Raw genomic sequence first — 13,539 nt, 5'->3', positions numbered from 1 at the left:
TACATTATGAGAACATTTTTAGGACTATAAAACTCAGCATCAGTTAAATGTTCTCTTAAAATAATTTTCAATATTAAATTTTTAAGTAACTCAGTGGATGCATATTTTCCTTATTTTTGGAAATTTGACTTATAAAGTTTAAGCCATGACTCTAGAATATTTACATCATTAAAATAAAATTTCCAAGTAAAAATTTTCATTTTAAAGTAATACAGAAATGATTTTGCTACATTATTCTAGGATTTTACAAAATAATTCACCTTTAGAAAAAAAGTGGTTTTTTTTAGCTCTAAATAATTACAGGTTGCCTAAACTAATGTGTATAAGTAGATTTACCTGTAAATATGTAAGGGAAGTCCCAATTATTGTACACTTTCATAATTCAATGTGAATTTCATACAAAGCAAAGTTTCACCATAAAGAAAATAAACATTTTGTTCCTATCACTGAGTGAATATTTGTAATTTCTATTTAAGCCATTTCTAGATTTTTTTTTTTTTTGGTCCTTTGTGAGCTTCTGAGATTGATGCCATTTTATCACAGTATTTCTCTTCTTGACTTCTTTGCATGACCTCAGGTTTCCAGTAAGTTATCCTTAGAAAAAAGAAAGTATTTTAAGGGAAATGGATGCATACTTCAGGCCCATTATATATGTAACTTAATATTGTCTTTTTAAAAGGCCACATTACCATGGAATAAATTAAAATAAAAAGTCAGATTTCTTGTACATATAACCCCTGCCCAGTTTTTAAAATGTGTTATCTTATTTCTAGAAAGCTAAAATAGATCTCCCTAAATAACAATTCATTTTTAAATAATCAGCAGGTAAATATATACTGACACAGAGTATAAACAACTTCTGTCACTATTTATTTAAAATGTTAAATTGTACATTTTTCATAATTTTTTCTTTAAGAGAATCTTCTTCGATGAGTTTAAAGTGAGAGTAGACAAATTGACTTAGTGGCTAAATGATTTAATGTCAAATGACTTAATGACCAGTTTTTGCCCTTGATCCAGCCCCAATCTGATATTCTACCTCCTGTGTGTTTGTCTTCATTGTCCCCATATTAAAATGTTGACTGATATGGAATTCTGGAAAAATGTGATCGATTGATTAATGTGAATATGCATGTTTTCCTTAGATTCTAATATGGTCTTTCTTGTGTAAGAATGTGGATTTCTAATAGCCATATAATTCAATGTTTCTCAATTTGGGTGCCACTGACACATGGGGCTGGCTAACTCCCTGTTTGGGGGCTGTCCTGTGCACTGCAGGATGCTGAGCAGCATCCCTGGCCTCTACCGACCAAATGCCTACAACGTACTTCCCCACCCCACCCAGTGTGACAATCAAAATTGTCTGTAGATGTTGCCAAATGTCTTTTGGGTGGAAAAATTGCTCTCGTTAGGAACCACTTATGTTAATTATGGAAGAAACATTTTTTTCTAGTGTTATTTGCATCTGAATTTGCATAACTCGTTTCTAATAGGTACTCAGATTTCCTTCGTGATTCAGAAATAGAAAAATATACAATGGTCTTTTTAACCTGTCCTAGTGGTGATTATACAGGATTTCCTTTGCATTTAAATGTTCTAATGGCCTAGAAAAAACAAGAATCCAGACCTCTCTCGTGTAATTGTTAAGGATATTCTGAGCCAAGCCAGATTTCACATGCATTTCCATTCCATCCATCCCAGCATTCACAGTTTCCACAGCTACAGATTCCATTCCCTGCAATAAAATACACATGGGTATCATGAACATGATCAAAACGTGCCAAATTTAAACATGCTATTATAAATCACAAGTGTCCACAATGAAATCATTTCATTCATCCTTGGTAGATTTTCTTACAGTGCAATGATGTTATTACTACATTTTATTAAGCAGCTGTGAGACATCTAATCTTTCAAACAATTAGTGGCATTTATTTGGTGCCACCCTTTACCAACCAGATAGTAACCATCGTGTATCACTCCACCTAGGCTTTTAGGTGACAATTTTGTTTCCCTAGGAGAGCAAGTTATGTCTGACTTATGAATAAATACTGAAAAACATAAAGCTCTTTGACATAACATGAGGCAGGCCAAGTAATCAGCAAAGAGAGTCTTACGTAGTAAGGATGGGCAGAAAGCAAGGGTCTAACTTAATGACACTCAGAGTCATCTTTTACCTTCAGCTAGAGCTGAGGAGGACAAGTATACATGTCTCTGTTTCCTCTGTAACTTTGCAAAACAAATGAATTTATAATCAATTATGAAGGACTCAATAAATTAGGATAGCAGTGGCTATGACACAGCTGAGCCCTCTTTATACCTCTCCCCCATACACACATCCAGTTCCCTAAAAGCATCCAACACACCAACTAGTGGTACCCAGATTCTGTTTAAAAGAATATTCCATTCCCTATACCATATTCAAAGTAAAATGTGCCAAGAAAATTCTTTTCTGTGTTCAATATATAACTAGATACATGTGAGTTTGAGGGGGGGAGGTTACTTTGTGGAAGTATTCCAAATAATCACAAAATTTAGCTTCATTCTCTTGTATTCTTCTACGCCCAGGAATAACGTGAGGGCTTTTTCCCAAATGCCCACTTTGCCTTTGGTAGATATGCCATATTCACAGTTGGCCCTGTTGGTCCGGCCACCTAAAGCATTGCATGATGAGTGTCCCTTAGCTCTATAACAAACTGTGGCATAGAGCAATTAGAAAAGGTTAATACTGCACCTGTACAAATGAGACCATCATGTTTGTCGCAGTCTCTGTCATCACAGTCACAGAATTCCCCAGAAATATACCATTCCTCAGCGGAACAAATGCACTTCCCACAATGACAAGAACCTGAAATTACAAAGGCTATTACTCGCCATCACTGTATAACTAAAGGTTTCCATCTCAAATACAACCTCGTTGACACACTGACAACAGGCTTCTAATAACCCATCATCCAAAGGTAAAAGTTTATTGAATGGCTGGTTTCTCAGAGGGGAGCTTTACTTACTGTAATTCATAAAGGTCACCCAGGAAAGCCTTCATTATGGATCTAGACAGTTGCAATTAGCCTTGAGCAAATGTCCCATGGCCCAGTCTGGTTGAAATGTCAATGAGAGCAGGATGGGGTTGATTCTTATAGATGGTCTTCCAAAAAAGTATTCAAAAATAGATTTTTCCCCCTGAATTGAATCATATTTTTAAAGTGCCTCTTCTTTAAAGGAATTGAATAGGGAATTGTATTAAATTAGGTTGCATTTCTAATGAAAACAACTACTAAAGTATTGTGCTTATGATTTTGGATTTTCGTTCACATGATTTTCTCGGAGTAGGAGCACACCTGCATATTGGGTGGCTAATTAAAGTGCTAAAAGTGCACACAGTCACTCAGTACATTTGCCTCGTGAGACCGTATCCTCAGGACTGTCATAATCTAGGATAGCTCAAATTACTCCCAAAGTTCATCTTTTATGAGACTCTGGATTCAACTCTTTTTCCCTCCACCCATTTCTCCTCCTACCTAATTAAAATACTTCCTCTTTGGTTATTTAAAATATCTTTATTTACTGAGTAAAAAATTTTATTAAAGATATATTTAAAATAAAAGAAAATAAATAAGATGAAGGGTATCCAACACAGAAGTAAGTTCTCTCAGTTTAAACAGCTTTCCATGACAGGCTAAAAACCCTTACATGGAAAAACTGCCTCAACGACAACAGGAAAGACTTTACAATGAAAAAGAAACAAATAAAAAGGACTTCCTTTTCCTTCTATTTCCTTGGGTTGGTTGTTCTTTCCAAACATGACTTCCCTTTACTAAAAGGTGGCTATCAGTAATTTTTTAAGTCAAAAGTCATGTTGAAAGATTGTGCAGTTGAAAAAAGTATTTTGACATATTTAACAAAACTGTAGAATTGGTAAGTTCAAAACACATTAAAAAGCGGCAAGAATCAATCATTAGTGCTTCTTTTAAAACACAGTGATGAAAAATGAGTTAACAGCCTAGGTGATTAAAGTGATTATGGAAAAGGAGTTGTGGTCATCACAGATATCATGGAAGGATTCAGGTTCATGTGTCTCAACTATGTGATATTTCATATCAGGGAAACTGGTATATGCATTTTAGCTGCAAAACTCCCCAAAATCCAAATTAAATGTTTGCCATTTCTTGACACACTTCTCAAGGTAAGAGTGCAGTCAGAATTATTTATATGGTGACAATTGTGTTTTCATTTATTTTTAACTTCTTGAGTAGCTATGGCACAATTCTATTTAGTCTTGACTTGTTTTCCTGAGGGTCCAGGTTGACTTGCATGCTCTTGAGCAAAATATACACATTTTCTCAGTTTTAATAACTGACTGACATCCTGGTGGTTTCTCAGGACCCAGGAAGGTGCTCCTCCCAGGTCAGTCTGCAAGGGATGCTGGTTCCCTTGTGATCTCATCAAGGTGACGAATTTTCTGATTTTAGAGATTTCTTTATCCTGATTTTAAAGACTTTATTTCACATTTCTAGGCATAAACATGTACAGCACTCTGCTGCTTGTTTAACAAATGGATAGTGATATATCTGCCAACAAAGACCACATGGAGTACTTCATTGACTAGCAGAGTCGTTTCCTCAGAAGGCACAATACTTAGTGTTTTATTTCCATGAGTGGAGGAAGATTAATTATTTGAAATATTTGACTGTTTTTAGTTGTTTCTAAAGTAGTGTCTGATTTTATACGCCCATAATAGTCATATATACACCCAGGATATCATTTTATATATGTCACAATTCATGAAAAGATCTTATATTTCATCTTTAAACTTATCCTCTGGCCCTGGAACTATTCTAATCACTGCTCTTGCTTCTGGAATGCTTAGCTTCATGCCCTAGTAAAGCATTTTCAGAAAACTGGTAAGCTCAGCTAAAGTTAATATGGCATATATGGATAGCGCATTTGATGAGTAAATTCCAGTTCTGAAAGTCTACTAGTCGCTGAAATACTTAGAATAAAAAATGAGGATTGATTTTGTATGTGTCATGAAACAGTAGCTTTTCTAGGTCAGCATTTTCCCAGCTGTGTTATTCTTTCCTGTTTGTCAATGCTCAATGCATCTTAGAGGTAGGAAATTCTTCTACTGCTTGTGAAACTAGAACTAGATAGCATATAGTAATAACACAGTGTGAATACTTATTAGGACCTATTATAGCACTTTCCTTGTAGAATGCTCTAACCGTTTTCTTCCATAGCAGGGGTCAAATTGTGCCTCTCTTAAACGGGAAACACACAGGGAGAGGGTTCCATCAGACAGACATAGACTGCATGACTATCAAGAGGGGAGAAATGGTTCAACTCAGCTGGCCAAGACCCACTCACACCCCTGAGACCCAGCCCAGCCAGAGAACAGCTGGCTGATCTTGGCAGGAGTTTTAGGGCGGATAGTTCATCACCACAGCACCACTAATCCATTCATTTTCTTTCTCAATATAAGGACCCTTAAGAATGTTCCCATCTCCCTTCTGTGCATTTTTGCTGGCTTCCTTCCCTGGGGAATCAGTCACATTTTCTCATGTGTCTTCAGGGCATCTTAGGACATAGAAAGGGGGAATAAATGAAATTTTACCTTCAAAGATGAGAATGGAAGAGAGAATAAAGGAAACTGCCCTGGACCTCACAGGCAATAAACAAACAGTTAACTGAAGACTTCACTCTGATTCAATCCACTCTTCTTTTTAGTGATCTGCCTATCTGTGATGTATCTCCCTGCAAAAACTTTCATATACAGTAGTTTAACAATAAGCTGTTTCTTCCTGCAGGTCTGATTGCACAGACATATTGAGCGAGGCAACTTGAACACCAGGCTGAGGCTGATTTTGTGAAGCATCTTTCACTCTTTCTCTTTCTGGGGATGTGGGACAGTTCACGGGTGGGTGAGTGAGTGTGTATGCTGGACTTCTTTGGGTGATGTGGGACCCAAGAAGTATCACTGAGAGTTTAAGGAGACAATTAATGACGTGTTCACAGCCATTGTCGCACAACAGCATCTGTAAGAAGATTGGATGTGATTACCTGGATCTAGTTTGAAGTAATCAAGGCAAAGATAAAATTGTGTAGTCTGGGATCCAAATAAATAAATCCCCAAGTGAACAAAACAACCCACAATGGATTATATCATGTACTTTGCAAAGGTAGCTAAGCTTAAGGGGAGACCCGGCACGGCACTAACCTCATCTCTCTTGGTTATTCACAAAAACTATTTGAGTCTGAGGGCAAGGCACCTTTGTCCGTTGCCCATTCCATTACTAATGTTGGACTTTCTTTTTCATTCAAGCCTGACAAAATGCTGCAACCTGACATCCCAGCAGGCAGTTTTCACTATTGTACTAACTACTCCATCTGTTATGAAGGTCACAACAATGTATCTTGTTTTAACTTTTTCTATGGAGTGATTTATTGTCTTGGCTATAAATTTGTAAAGAAATAAAACGCTATTTCTTCATCGTCTCCTGAGGTGATGGCTTTATTGACAGCTCATGGGAAGTGCACGTTTCAGCCTTTTGGTCGGTACAGGCCACCAAGTGATGTGCCATGGTGATCCTGTGCCCACTGCTCAGATCTGTCTCATAATCAAATAAAGAAGGACTCTGAATATCTTTTGTGACCGTCAGGGTGAGGGACTTCTTCCATTGACAAATGTGAGAAAAGTTATAGAATATTTGGACAAGTCTATGAGATTGATCAAGAAATACATGGCCCCCGTCAAAAAATCAGAAACAGGTTTTTCTTTTCCATCACCATGTTAAAGCCCCTTAGTCTATTTCATGCGTTACTTTTCCTGTGGTTCTCAGGGTGGGTTGTGGGGTGGTGCTCCCCACTGGAACCAGGAGTAACTGTGGCATCCCCATTATCCTCTGTGCCTACCATACATCACAGTTCCGTGATCCTGGTTTTATCCACTTTCTTCATCGATAATCCAACAATGATGTCTCCATAATGGGAGAAAAGAAGGGAGATCACAATCAGCTGCTGCCAAAAGTCCGAAGGCCCGTCCACTAACATGAATGTCAAAATGTGCAGCCTTGGGGCAGCTTTCATATTTCCTTTTGAGTTTAAAGACTCCCAAACTCTCTATCCATTGAAGGATAAACAAATAGTTTAGACAAATATGCTTTCAACCCTTCATTGATCTCTGAATATATTGCCACCACCCAAAGCAAACAATTTGCAAAGGCATTAGCTAGAGAGACTCTTTGGCTTTGCTTTGTTTTGTTTTGAGGAAATGCCTTTAAGTCAATATTTAGTCATCCTATTTTTTCTTTGTATTTTCTACATTTACGATGCTGAAAGATGAGAATCTTTCCTAGGGCTGTAATGACTTTCATAAGAATGTTTATTTCTTGAAAAGAAACAACTCTTGTTGCATGACCTTCAGTTTAGGAAATGGAAGACTGCTATTTGTTACCCTGGAGGGTATGACTTTGTGTGGTCTTCCTGTACTCGCAGTTGGACGCGTCTTAAGGACGACCCGCTTATGGACAGTGTTCATGATTCAATAGTGAGTGTAGTAAACACATAAACACAAACACTAGTTGACTTTTAAAATAAACAAATATAAATAAGCACACTAGTGTTTTAATACATATGGGTATCCTCATTCAGCAGAGAGCTTCTGCGAAAAGCTTCTATTCTTATCCCAATGACAATGCTATTACAGAAAGCCAAGTCAAAAAGTATCTAAACTTAAGTGCTCTATGTCTGAAGCAATGCTCAGAGGAAAAAGAAATCTGATTCAAAAACTATTCATTCTTGGTATCTTTTTATACACAGATCATTCCCTTCTGATCTGATAACATCTCTTTTATTCCCTTCTACTTCTCTTTTGCAGTTTAATTCCATCACTGCCTCCTTTTCTGCTTTTCTTCATTAATCTCCTTCTCCCCAATTCTTTCCCTTGTTTTCTTCCTTTTAACCTTTCTTTCTTTTTGGTTCTCCCAACACAGCTTGAATTCAAGGTAGGTGTTTCTAGGGGCTGAGGCCCCCTAAGAACAGAACTGGTGGAAGATTTGTTTGGGGCTTGAAATTAGATTGAATTAATGAGAGAACAAACAAGGCACAAAGCGATTGCTTTAAACTCATTTTCCACCTGCCTGCTGTAATGGCATTAGGTTGAAGGCATGGCCTCCTTGCCTGAGCATTATAAACACAAGTGTTGAACACAGAATTCCTGGAAACCAAGGACGCTGTCATCTGTTGAAGTGAACATGTTTGCATTCATTTTCATCCCCCTTCTTGGCACCACAGATAGTCACAGCATCCATCCTCTTTGATGTCTGAAGTTTTGCCAAAAAGGCTCTTTCAACCCGATAGCATTGGTCTTGCGTACGAGGCAAAACAAAAGCTACTGTTTAGCGGACAGAGGGCACATCTTGCTTCAGAGACCTCCTTCCCTTATGTGTGTGGCAGCCTCACTGGTGTGGTTCTTTGGCAACAGGATTCAGTGTCTCTAGTACACTTCTGCTTTGCTATCTTCTTCAGAAAGTTATTCACATGGTCATCCTGACCAACAGAAGCATTTGAGGGTAAATGAATCTTCAGCCAGAGCTGTGCCCTGTCTGAAAAAAAAGTGTGTCTGTTGTGTAAAGAGGATACTGAGCTGAAGAGAAGAGCTAGGAAGCCCCATAACTTCAGTTTCTTTGAAGCGCCGCTCCCCAGACATGAGGTGAGAATCTTTCAGATTCCCTGTGTCTTCCCAGTCACTAGCAAAGAACACAATGGCTTTCTAGATGATGCCATATGCACTACAATGGCAGGATTTTAAAGTCCCTTCAAGAATAGTATACAGAAACATCAAAATCAAGGTGTTCAAAATTTAATCTATTAGTATTCTTTACTCAGGGGAGACCTCTTCCAATTTTTCTGTGTGTGTGTGTGCGTGTGTGTGTAGGATGGGAGATGGGGAAGGCTTGCTTTTTCCTTGAATATGTTTCTGTGGCAAATGTTTTATTGGGTTGGTGGCTTCTCTTCAACCAACTTGTAGGTTATAACTGTTTGGCAGGCTTTTGTTTTCTTTGTTTAATTATTACATATATATATATATATATATATATTTTTTTTTTTTGGAGATGTAGTCTTGCTCTGTCACCCAGGCTGGAGTGCAGTGGTGTGATCTTGGCTTACTGCAACCTCCCCCTCCTGGGTTTAAGCTCTTCCCCTGCCTCAGCCTCTCAAGTAACTGTAATTATAGGTGTGAGCCACAATGCCTGGCTAATTTTTTGTATTTTTTTATTGAGTAGATTTTTGTATTTTTCACCAAGTTGGCCAGGCTGGTCTAGAACTCCTGACATCAAGTGATCCACCTGCCTTGGCCTCCCAAAGTGCTAGAATTACAGGCATGAGCCACGGTGCCCAGCCGAACAATCACCTATTTTCTTATATCAGGCTGCACATGTTCACTTGGAACAATTGGTGATTTTTAGGTCAAAGAAAATTCATCAGACTTGTGGGATACTACCCTCCCCCATAGCTTTTCTTTCCTTTTTAAAAAATTAAAACAAATTAAACTAAATATTTAGTATCCTTTTGGTCTTCTCACACCTTTAATCCTCCCCTGATCCACATACAGCTAAATAATTGAGCCCCAGAAGTTCCCAAAGTCATACCTTTGGGCAGCTCAGATGCTAACGGTTACTTTTCTGCAGTTCTGAGCGGTGTTGTTTCAGACATGAGCCCAAAAATCATTCTTTTGCCTTTTCCCCCCTTTTTTGGGTCCATTTAGTACCTGGTATATTTTGTTGTCCTAATTTCTTCATAAAAGTATTAATTCTATTTCATTCAGCAATAACTTTGCATACAAGGATATTTTTGCATGAATCTTCTCACATGCATTTCATTTTCTTAGATCCAAAACTTCATTTGGTTAATCTTCAAGCTTCAAGTTGGGTACAGCAGAGGACATAGTGGTTTGCTTTCATGCACAGTTCAGTCTGGGAAAGACAGTTGCTACATGCTGTTCTACAAATCATGTGTCAGAACAGGAATCGAGTCCAGGCTCCAGCAGAGATACTCACCCTTCCCCGAGCACAATATGCCATCTGCTGATTCACACAGATTCTTGCTTTGTTCTTCCGTCATGTTACACTTCCGCGGATGTTGGCAGAGCTTTCCAAACCATCCTCTCTCACAAATGCAGCGACCACAGGAACATGTGCCGTGGCCTGTGAAGCAACCACAGGGAGGGAGTGAGAGGAGAGGACGAGGAAATTACCAGCTGAAGCAGAGAGTTTTAAGAAAGAAATGTGTAAACCACAGGATCTCATTTCCCATCCAACACATTTTTCTTTATGCATAGTCAATTTGGCATGTAATTGTTTAAAAGAACTTACAACAGAGTTCTAGCTTAACACAATAAATTGAATGTAGCATAGGAGATGGACTTGAGGGAAAGAAATCTTGCAATAATTTAAAATGGAATTATACCACCCTTTCTTGATAGAAAATACTTCTTCATTTGCATTTTTATCAGTATGGAGTCTTAGTGCTATTCTTCATTGCACACACCATGCCACTCAGACCAATTTGCAAGGCTAGTCACATTACCACTGCTGGCAGTATTTATTGATTGTTCTCCTATTGCTTACTAACAAAACAAAAGGTTAACTTTCATACAAATGGCATTTGGCACTATATTACTTTATCTGTATACCTCTCTGCTTACTAATAACAACAGATATAAGTGGAAGCTATGGTGTCTCTCTATTATTGCATAAAAGTTAACATCAGCTTGGATTCATGTTTGGCACATTTTTTCTGGTTTGGTTCCTGACATTGGTTCCTGGTTTTTAAGATGTTTATCTTTTGGTATACATGCAACATTCTATTTGTGACATCTATATAACAGGATGTACACCTGTTTACTTGCTTGCCACCAACATACCATTAGATTGCATGATACTCCATTTCAATTTCTTCCATTTCAGTTTCCACTCAACCCTTTATTCCTTTTCCTGATAAGTGCATTGCCTTACAACAGGGTCTCTCTGAGTCAACTATTTGCCTAGCAAACAGTTACTGAGTATCTGTTATGAACAGAGCTTTGTGCTAGGCAATACGGGATACAAAACCAAGCACCATGGACAAAGTGGTCCCTGCTCTTCTTCCAGGTACAGATACGCTCATCATTCACACTGATAAGCCTCTCTGAAGCTGTTGACACCATTCTCTCCTGACCATTCGCTCTGGCAGGACCCTCAGGAGGGAACCTTGCTCCATCTGCTCCCCCTCCATTCAGCTCTGCACAGGAAGGATGAGTAACCAATGCTTGATGCTTTGGAATTAATTATTATAATTATTTTTTCTTTTTTTTTCTTTTTTTTTTTTAGGAGTGATAGGATTTTCTTTAATTTCTACAGAAATCCCACTAACAATTGAGTGGAGAATGAAATAGATGGCTGTGAGAATTGGGAGCATGTACCTGTGCAGATTGGTGGAGAAGCCCAGGTCCTGGCATGAGAAATACGGTAAAAAAAAAAAAATGAGGTAGAGTAAATGGAGTGAAGGACACTTGGGAGAATGCAGATTGGTAGGAGGTGGTAAGTGACTGTGGTGAAAAGAAGGTTTTTGATCTCAGAGAGGTAAGCAGAAGTCTCCTGGAGAGGATTTCTTGGAAAACTATTTTTTTTGTTTGCTTTTTGGTGTTTTTTTTTTTTTTTTTTTTTTTAAATAAAATAAGAGAGATTTTCCCTTGGGTTATACCACATCCCTGCCTCACAGGTCATGCAACAAGTGCCTCCCGACAGCCAGAGAAGGTCTGGGAGAGAGGTTTTTTAATCTAGCATATGTTGCTCCCCTGGAGAAAAACGGGATCCTGAAAGAAAGACAGGGTACTAGGAACTTCTGAAATTATTTTAAAGAATATTCTGGGAAAAACATCAGATACCAATGGGGGACTATTAAATTTGCAAGAAAAATATCGCTGCCATACCTTTAATGTGCACTCAGTCAGCAAGTGCTCTGGCACTTTCTAAGGCTGATGACTGTTCTTGTCACACAGGTTAGCAAAAAAGGAAAAAATAAAATAAATGAGGTAACTGTGGTCTTTTTCACCTAGCTTGATTTAAGTGCTAAGTAAAAACAAAGAAAGAAACAAACAAAAAACCCCAAAACCGAAACCATTCAAGTTTAAAAGTAGCACGCATGTAAACATGTGACTAATAACTGGCTCAGCCTGAGGAGCTAAGGGAAGTCTACGAAGTGAAAACCCACCATGCAGTGTGACTCGGCTTTGCAGAAGATGAAATAAAGATATAAATGGAGATAACACGTGGCGATGTTTTAAACTTATTCTCAATACAACCTTGAAGTTTGGTATTATCCCATTTTACAGTCAGGCAACTGAGCTTCAGAGAGATTAAGTCCTGTAATTTGCTTCTCAATCACATAGTTCAACCACACAGTATCGGAACTGACTCTAGTTCCTCTGATTCCAATGTCTACACTCTTCCCAAAGTGTTGCTTTGCCTCTATATTTCACTTTAGAAAGTGAGACACAGCAGGCTTTTCTTAATTCTTGTCTCTTTCAACCACCACATCATTTGAAGGTGTATATTTGATATTCACAGGCACTTTCTCCTTGCAAGTCTCTTCTCTATTGGCATGCCACAAAATTCTCTTTGCCTCATTCAACACTCCTCCTTTGTCTCTGTTTATTCTTCTACCTTTGTTTTGTTTTTACTGAACCAATAAGTGCAGGTTTTCACCCATTGCTTATCTTTAATCATCTTTTTTAATCTCTCCATAATTTCTATTTTGAAAAATCCATAAATTTTGGGCTTTCAGATAACCACCAAGACCACAGTGCTGTATCTCCAGCCCCTGATTTTCTTCCACATTCCCCTCTCATGATTCCACACTTTGTGTTTTATTAGCATCCCCACTTAATACCTCCAGAGCTACATAGGCAGGGTCCGACCCGCAGACCCTGGCGGAACGACCAATGAACAAATGCTCCCAGATACAGGTATCCAGTGAGAGTGGGCGAGGGGACCAGGCTGCTCACAGACACCAGACACCAAGGAGGGTGCTGTAAAGAGTCAGCAGCCGTGGCCCTGATAAGCTGGCACTGCGGGCATTTTTTCAGTACAGATTTAACGACAAAGGCTTTGAGTCAATACACTTGTGGGCAATTTACATGGTCACTCCCCTCCCCGGAGAGAGTAGTCCTGTACACAGAGGATTAAAGGCCAGGTTCGAAGGCCTAAGTTAATTTAGATTAGTTTCACTGGATAAGAGAATCTGGCTGCCTTCAGCCAAATCCTTTTCCAAAACTTTTGTAAAACCTTCCGGCCTTCCAAGAAGGTTTTCATCTTCTACAATTTCTCCCACCACCCTGACTGACCGATCTCCTACATCCATATATGATTTTCTTTCCAAAAGCTGCTTTTTTTTTGTCTTTCTCATTTATTTTAATGTAACATGTATCCTTTCAATCAACCAGTTCATGATGTCTTGAGTCTTATTTGAATTTCCCTTACTGACCTCATCCAGCGTGTTGTC

At 38.5% G+C, this 13,539-nt stretch overlaps 1 protein-coding gene across 2 annotated transcripts in view; it reads right to left on the bottom strand.

Annotated features, from left to right (window-relative positions):
• Nucleotides 1-451: 451 nt before the first annotated feature.
• ITGBL1 (integrin subunit beta like 1) overlaps nucleotides 452-13,539 on the bottom strand; it is a 248,587-nt gene continuing 235,499 nt past the window's right edge. The window contains exons 9-12 of one of the 2 annotated variants that reach the window (XM_007960812.3): nucleotides 10,056-10,202; nucleotides 2,735-2,848; nucleotides 1,628-1,735; nucleotides 452-594 (exon numbers count right to left, since the gene is read on the bottom strand). In XM_007960812.3, coding sequence (XP_007959003.2) covers nucleotides 1,644-1,735; nucleotides 2,735-2,848; nucleotides 10,056-10,202 — 353 coding nt within the window. In that variant the 3' untranslated portion in view covers nucleotides 452-594; nucleotides 1,628-1,643. Of the gene's footprint in view, nucleotides 595-849; nucleotides 1,736-2,734; nucleotides 2,849-10,055; nucleotides 10,203-13,539 lie in introns of those variants that run through there. The other variant, XM_073014478.1, reaches the window with a different exon arrangement.

This window comes from Chlorocebus sabaeus, chromosome 3, assembly GCF_047675955.1.
Source record: "Chlorocebus sabaeus isolate Y175 chromosome 3, mChlSab1.0.hap1, whole genome shotgun sequence".
Classification (NCBI taxonomy): domain Eukaryota; kingdom Metazoa; phylum Chordata; class Mammalia; order Primates; family Cercopithecidae; genus Chlorocebus; species Chlorocebus sabaeus.
Note: the sequence above shows the minus strand (reverse complement) of the source record. Positions and strands in the feature narration are given on the sequence as shown.